Source organism: Alosa alosa, chromosome 11, assembly GCF_017589495.1.
Source record: "Alosa alosa isolate M-15738 ecotype Scorff River chromosome 11, AALO_Geno_1.1, whole genome shotgun sequence".
In the NCBI taxonomy this organism is placed as follows: Eukaryota; Metazoa; Chordata; class Actinopteri; order Clupeiformes; family Clupeidae; genus Alosa; species Alosa alosa.
In genome coordinates, this window is record NC_063199.1 from 17,700,879 (window position 1) to 17,708,734 (window position 7,856).

At 46.2% G+C, this 7,856-nt stretch overlaps 1 protein-coding gene across 2 annotated transcripts in view; it reads right to left on the reverse strand.

Moving 5' to 3' along the window:
* The window catches only part of gnao1a (guanine nucleotide binding protein (G protein), alpha activating activity polypeptide O, a), a 98,758-nt gene extending 94,460 nt beyond the window's left edge, over window positions 1-4,298 (reverse strand). Inside the window, exons 1-2 of one of the 2 annotated variants that reach the window (XM_048256857.1) lie at window positions 3,685-4,215; window positions 3,442-3,484 (exon numbers count right to left, since the gene is read on the reverse strand). In XM_048256857.1, coding sequence (XP_048112814.1) covers window positions 3,442-3,484; window positions 3,685-3,802 — 161 coding nt within the window. In that variant the 5' untranslated portion in view covers window positions 3,803-4,215. Of the gene's footprint in view, window positions 1-3,441; window positions 3,485-3,684 lie in introns of both variants that reach the window. The other variant, XM_048256858.1, reaches the window with a different exon arrangement.
* Window positions 4,299-7,856: the final 3,558 nt, after the last annotated feature.

Sequence of the window (7,856 nt, forward strand, 5' to 3'; positions counted from 1 at the left end):
CATTTCTACATTACTCCTACTGCTGCTGCTGTTGCTGTTGCTTGCTGCCGTCACTGAGACGATGTCACTCTGGCTCTCCTCAGCTCTCTCCACCTGCCCTGGCCTGCCAGCTCCGCCAGCCTAATCAAACAGATGGAGGTTCCGCCACTTAGAGTGACGCAAAATAATTACAGTGTTTGAAAACACCTGAGCGGAGCTGGAGATGTTCGCTCTCTCTCTCTCTCTCTCTCTCTCTCTCTCTCTAGATTCAAATTCAAAGTTCCTTTTTTTAGCATAGCAAACCTATTATACAATGTTGCAAAAGCTAGCAATTACAACAGTGCATCAACATACTCGGTGTGATAAGTATATGTTGTTTTCTTTTTACACCTACTCTCTCTGCAACATAGGATCATGGCGGCACACAGCAACACGCCACCACCAACCACGTCAGGACGTTCATATCATTCCACAGAAAAAAATCAGGTCTGGGGAATGTCTTTAATTACCCCTGGCCTGCCTGCCGCTGCGTGCTCTTACAGTATGTGGCCCTGGAGTAGACCCAGGATGACTGGGGCAGATTTCTGCAGCTGGCATGCAGCCATGGATTGAATGGTAACAAGTTTATACTCGGGGCAGGAGCGGCCACCCCGGCTTAACGCAGCCAGGGACACCGAGGCCACAGAGGTGAGATTTCTCATGCCAGGGTGACGCGGGGTAAACAAATAAATCTTTGTAAAGATACCGGCACACAGATGGGACTTTCAATCTACATGACTCTGAGCTGCATGCAGTTTTATGGTGCGTTTTACCACACAGACAGCAAAGACAGACAGACACAGACACACACACAGAGTTTATTCACATTTTGTTGAAGTATTCACTTCATAGAGCTGAAATCGGCCAGGCCTTTAGATTTAATGACCTGTCCACTTCATTAGGCCTACAACATTTGCTCCAGAGATATTTTCACTTGGACAATCTCTTGTGATTTCACCTCCCCTGCTGAAACTATGATGTAGCCTACTCAACTCTACATTACTTATAGCTGGGCATTCTGAACAAGGAACAGGCTACCGCTAGTAGCTAAGACCCTTTTGACCAGATTTAGGACACAATCTGCAGCCCAATGTGCTGTACCTAGCCTTCTAGTAGAAATAGTGTCACTGAATACTACAGCCCTGACAAAGCTTCTAAAATATATCTTGACTAAAAACTGACTGTACCCTCAAGAGTTAAATCAGGAAGTTTCATAAATTTGAAATAAAATGGCAAATTGATCAGATCTGTCCATCTGATGAATTTGACCAAATCTGTCTTTTGATCAAATTTGTAATTTGGTCTATTTTGTGGGCTATGGCTACACTAGGCTAAGTGTCTGTCTTTTGTCACTGTTGGACTTACTCATTTGCACTATCACCATGACACTCACTCACACAGAGCACCTTAACTTACCTTACTATGCACAGAGAATCACAGGCTCAGTCCCTGCCTCAGTCATTGCAAGCGCCTCTTGATTGATTAACCACCCACTATGTGGATACTGTTTTTAGAATTGATTTAGATTAAGTGTTGTATTTTAGTATATTCTTTATCTTATACTGTCCTTATTGCTTAGTTGTGTTTTTTGTATTACATACTTTTAATTACTTTTTTCTGCTGTTAGTGAATGTGTGTGTGATATCTGTATGCTACTGAGACCTTGAATTTCCCCTGGGGATCAATAAAGTATCTATCTATCTATATATCTATCTATCTATCTATCTTTTCTTTTAAAAAAAAAAAGGTTACGTGTTTATTTTTTTCCATTCTTGGAAGGAAAAAACACATAGCCTACTTAGATATTATCACAAAGACAAATTCCACACCGGGTTTTCCCACTAGCTCACAGATGAAGCCGCCCTTATCGGAAACAGCCGAGAATATCCGAAGGAAAACGATTCAGCTAGCAGGCTCTGTTGGGCGCTGTCCACCACTGAAACCGCCTGAAATTATCTCATTCCATATTCCTGGTCAGTCCCGACACAGATTCACGTCAAAGATCAGGGCCGAGTATGTAATAGAACTTCATCACCGTAGGCCTATTAACACGTAAGAAAGAGATGTACATGCTGTTTCCTCGTTTAAAGATCATTCGAAAATGGCAGGGCTCCAACAAACACTTGAAAATGGGATGCGTTTTCTGTCGAGCGTCTGAAGCCAGCATCCATTTGATTCTTTTCTTTATACAGAAGCAAGGTTCGGATTACTAGATACACAGTTTCCAATGTCACAAACGTTCTGCATATCTGACATATTGCAGTGCAAGGCATCAATATTCACACGAACCTACTTTGATTTCTTAAACCCAACAGTCTCTGTCGAAAACAGGTAGGCTAGCCTACTGTCACAAAGGCTTATAAGGGAGTCGGAATATAGGCTAACAGATGTAATGTGGTCCCGTAAATTCAATCCCATCCTCGATGACAAGTAGGCTAAGTCACGACAAAGAATTTAATGGTGTGCAGTTAGGTAGCCTACAGAAAGGGTGTCTAGGGATGACCGCATGAAAATAAAAATGGCCGTATGGACAAGTTCGGGTGTTAGCTCACCATTTTATTTCAGATAAGCTATTTATTCAACCACAATCTTAAGAAACTAAGCAAAGCAATATTATGGATGGCACACTAGACATTTATTAATCACGCTAATCACGCATATCATGAAACTGTTTCCTTAGGCTACTGCATATTTCAGGTGGGTTGGTTGAATGAAGTTGAGTGAAAGGCCTATATTTCAGTCTTTTTGCTCCAGGATGGCTAATATACATCCTAAAAACTAGATCTAACCCAGCATGGGTAGGCCTACAAGACATATAATAAAGCATCTATAATAGGCTACCATGGGTTCTCAAGAATCCTATTGGAGGGCATTTGCAACTTGCTGATTTCTCGAATTTTAATTTCTAAACCCATAGCTACACCAAAGGATCAAACACGAAGGGAATCACTTCACTGAGATTAATTGGTCGAATAATAATGTCACTGTACAAGCCACCGGTTCCTTCAAGGTGCATAGGCTAAGCAGGCAGAGGCTTTCAATGAACGCCAACCAAGACTAGCACACACATACACACATAGGCTACAAGACCAAAGGTTCTGCTTTCAGCACCATTTTCGTGAACAGCACATCGATCATTCTCTCTCCTTCGGTAACCCGCAAAGCTAACGTCTTACATCCATGAGTAGCCTACTGACTTGACTATGTGATCCTATTCATGCTATTGCCTATAGGTAATAACTCCCTAGAAATATGGCGGACGTCCTAATCACCAACAAGGAGCGGGCAGTGGCTATGTATGTGTGTGTGTGTGTGTATCAGAGAGAGCGAGTGTGTAGGTGAATGTGTGTGTGTGTGTGTGGGGAGGGGGTCTATCCAAGCTCACATCCCACACTAGAAATCAACTTAAATCATGCCACTTACTTCATCTGTTTGACGATGGTGCTTTTGCCGGATTCCCCGGCTCCTGTTGGGGTAGAGACATAAGGTGGTGAGAACCCCTGCCTGCCACTGTGACAGTTAAAAATATATCATTTCTAACATGGGTGTTTGCCCACAAAATCCGACTGCGGATGTTCAAATACACCAATAATGTTGTGTAGGCTGTGTATTTATTGAGAGCACAAATAACTCCAAATGCGGCGCTCTCCCAGAACAAGGCATTACCTAGCAGGAGTAATTTGACGTCTTTAGCGGCAGTGATTCCATCTTCTTTGAGGTTTTTCTCGATGGCTTTGCTCCTGTCCAGAGCTGCTCTCTCCTCTGCGCTCAATGTACATCCCATGGCTAGACAAACCTCGGCTCTTCTTTTACTCCAAAACAGGCGAGGTGCAAAACCGGCAATCCCTTTTACCTCTCTATTTCTTCCCTATCCCTCTCCAGGCTGTCTAGCTCTCTCTCTCTCTCTCTCTCTCTCTCTCTCTCTCTCTCTCTCTCTCTCTCTCTCTCTCTCCTATGGCGTCTAGCTAAAGCATTAAAACCCGGACGACAGTGTGAGATTTTCGATTAACATAAAAGCCTTTCTGCGTCTCCTGCGCTCCTTTGGTCCCTCTTTTGGGGTACGTAGCACGGACTCCTCTGTATGCTGGTTTCTACTGGGCGGCGGCGGCGGCTAGGAGCGCTCGCATCGTTCAGCTTGCTCACAATGGAGGCTCGCGCGGCGGGTAGAGGGAGAGGGCGCTCACTGCCGGACTCCACGCGCTCTCACACAATCTCCCTGACGTCAGGACCACAGACAGCCAACGAGCATGCTCCAACTCCCGCAAGCATCTCAGGGAACTGCACCCAGAAACGTTACTTGTTCCTGCGAGCAAGCTACCCAATTCCTGCGAAGAAAACAGAAATTAGTTGTTTTAAGATCACTTAGCGCGCGAAGACCTTGGCCTACACATATCTTGACATGACCTCAGAAATAAGCTGACAGGTGGTGTCCGATGAGTAGAACACGCTTGATTAGATAAGCACCCGCGATCAAGCAGAATCCCTACGAGGTGTGGTCGTGTACCGAACAGCTTTAGGCTATCTACTTCACTGTACGAAAAAACCTCTAAATAGGCTAGCCTAGGCTACTTTATAATTCTTATCATACACAATTTTTCCCAAATGTCCGCAATCACCAACAAACATTTCTAAAAAGGTAAGTATTCTACTGGTAAAAAGGAACCTACAACAGCAGAGAGCTTTGATTTCGATTACACAATGTGGGTATTTGGAAATAATTTGATCATTTACCATATTACATACATTTTATACCCTGACCTAATACCCTAATCATTACATTACATTTGGCTGACGCTTTTTAACCAAAGCGACTAACAACATGGTAAACAGTAAGTTTTTAGAACAATTCTCACAATTTTAGGACAGTTTAAAAAAAACATTAGAGTACAGTAAGAATAAGTGCGTCGGTGAGTGCTGTTTTTAACAGTTACATGTCAGTTTAAAACGGCTGGTGAGTGCTAGGATCAGTAAGACTTGTTGTAAGTGTTGCTATGAGTAGATGTTCTCTAAAGAGCTGGGTCTTCAGGAGTTTTTTTGAAAGTGGAAAAGGATGTCCCTGCCCTTGTAGGAACTGGCAGTGTGTTCCACCAACGAGGAACAACAGATGAGAAAAGTTTGGATTGGCTTGGCGTGCGGTGGGTAGAGCTAAGCGTGGATTAGTCAGAGGAGCACAGCGGTCTGGAGGTAGTGTAAGTCTGTATGAGGGCATTCAAGTAGGTGGGAGCAGAACCGGAGACTACTTTGTAGGCAAGCGTTAGAGACTTGAATTTGATCGCGGGCGCCATAGGTAGCCAGTGTAGCTGGATGAGCAGCGGGGTAACATGTGCCCTTTTGGGTTGGTTGTAGACCAGGCGCCGCCCCCGCGTTCTGGATCATCTGAAGTGGTTTCACTGCGCACTGACCTGTCAGGAGGGCATTGCAGTAGTCGAGTCAGTGAGATGACTATTGCCTGAACCAGAAGTTGGGTAGCATCTTGAGTCAAATAAGTCCTGATTTTCCGGATGTTGTAGAGTGCAAAGCGGCATGCCGGGCGACTGAGGCAACATGATCCGAGAAGTTTAGTTGGTTGTCAAGAACAACTCCTAGATTTCTTGCAGTCCTGGTCGGTGAAACAGACAGGGAGTCAAATTTGATGTTGATGTCGTGGTGTATGGTAGGTTTAGCTGGGATGACCAGCAGTTCAGTCTTTGAGAGGTTCAGCTGGAGGTGGTGTGCCTTCATCCATGTAGCTATGTCTGAAAAAGGCAATCGAGATCCGTGCTGAAACCAGGGGTGTCGTCAGGTGGAAAGGACAGATAGAGCTGTGTGTCGTCTGCATAGCAGTGGTATGAGAAGCCGTCTTGAGCGGATAATCTGTCCCAAGGAGGTGGTGTAGATAGCAAAGAGGAGGGGCCCAGCACTGAGCCCTAGGGACCCCTGTGGTTAGATGGTGAGGTGCGGATAGCTGACCAAGCCATAATCGTTAAACGAAGCGTCCTGTGAGGTAGGATTCAAACCAGGAGAGAGCAGAACCGGAGATTCCCATGTCAGCGAGTATAGAGAGAGGATCTGGTGATTAACCGTGTCAAAGGCAACCGATAAGTCAAGCAGAATGAGTACTGATGACCGGGCCGGTCGCCCTGGCTTCTTTAAAGGCTTCTGTTACAGACAGCAGAGCCGTTTGTAGAAGTGGCGGCTTTTGAACCCAGACTGATTTGGATCCAGAAGGTTGTTCTGTGAAAGGAAGTCAGAGACCTGTTTGGATACTGCTCGTTCAATGCCTTTGGATAGGAAAGGCAGTAGTGAGACAGGGCGGTAGTTCTCGACTTGAGCAGGGTTGAGAGAAGCTTTCTTAAATAACGGTGTTACCGGGCCATTTTGAGCGCTGTTGGAAATGTGCGGAGGTTAGCGAGGCATTGATCACATGTGTGATTGCTGGAAGCGATGGTCGGGCTGATGGACTGAAGTAGGCTCGTAGGTATAGGGTCCAGCGAGCATGTGGTAGGGCGGCTGCATGTCAGGAGTCTGGACACTTCACTCTCGGAGAGGCGTGAATGCTGAAAAAAAGATGTTCCAGTAGTCCCTAGAGGTTGTAGGAGTGCGGTATCTGAGTCAGATGCGTTGAAGTGGGCATGTAGAAATTGACTGCTGATTGCCGCCACTTTGTTTGTAAAAAAAATGAGGCGAGGGTATCTGCAGTAAGGCTGGATGGAGGAGGAGGCAGCTGAGGGTTGAGTAGCGATTTGAAGGTTGAGAAAAATTTTCGAGTGTCTGTAGCGCTGTTGATTTTGTCATGGTAGAAAGCAGTCTTAGCAGCAGTGATGCTGGCTGAGAAGGAGGTCAGGAGTGTCTGGTAATTTTGAGGTCGTCAGCTAGTTTGGATTTGTGCCATTTCCTCTCCGCGGCTCTGAGTTTGGTGCTTTCGATCGGGAGGGTATCATTTAGCCATGGATGAGAATGTTTGGATCGAGCTGGCCTTGTGGTAAGAGGGCACAGCTCCTCTAGACACGAAGTCAGTGTGGAGCAGAGCGAGTCAGTGGCTTCATTAACCTCTAGAGAGGAGAAGGTGTTGAGGAGGAGGTAGACCGGAGGCAACCACAGAGGAGAAGTGCGTTGGAGACAGGTTCGGATATTGCGGCGGAACGTGACCATCGGCTGAGGAGCCGGAGGCTGTTCTGACAGGCTGGCGTTGAACTGGATGAAGAAGTGGTCAGAAAGATGGAGAGGCGTCACCATGAGGGGTGTCTGTGCTGCAGTTCCGAGTGAAGATCAAGTCAAGCTCTTTGCCAGCTTTGTGAGTCGGTGGGCTTTGAACCAGTTCGAGGTCAAAGGGAGTGGACCAGGGCCAAAATGTCCGCTGAGCCTGGGGCATCTAAGTGGATGTTCATATCACCGAGAACAAGAAGCGGACAGTCATGCTCAGGGATGGAGGATAGCAGAGTGTCAAGTTCGTCAATAAAGTCGCCTAGTTGGCCTGGAGGGCGGTAGATGACCAGCACGTAGAGTTTTGCTGGGGCGATCACTGTGATGGCATGGAATTCAATGAGACATATTTGTTTGAAGGCAGTAGCGGGGTGAATTTCCATTTGTTGGAGATCAGCAGGCCGTCCGCCTCCCTCGTCCAGATAGGCGAGGGTGTGGGATAGTGTAAGGTTAGTGGAGAGTGCAGCCGGGGTGGCAGTGTTCTCTGGTTTGATCCAAGTCTCAGTGAGAGCAAGGAGTTCCAATGAAAGGTGGTTGGCATAGCCAGCTATGAAGTCGGTTTTGTTGACTGCGGATTGACAGTTCCACAAGCCCATGGAGAAGGAGGTTTCTGTCAGTGAGGACCGTTTAAGTTCCTTGAGGTGAAGGGATTTCTG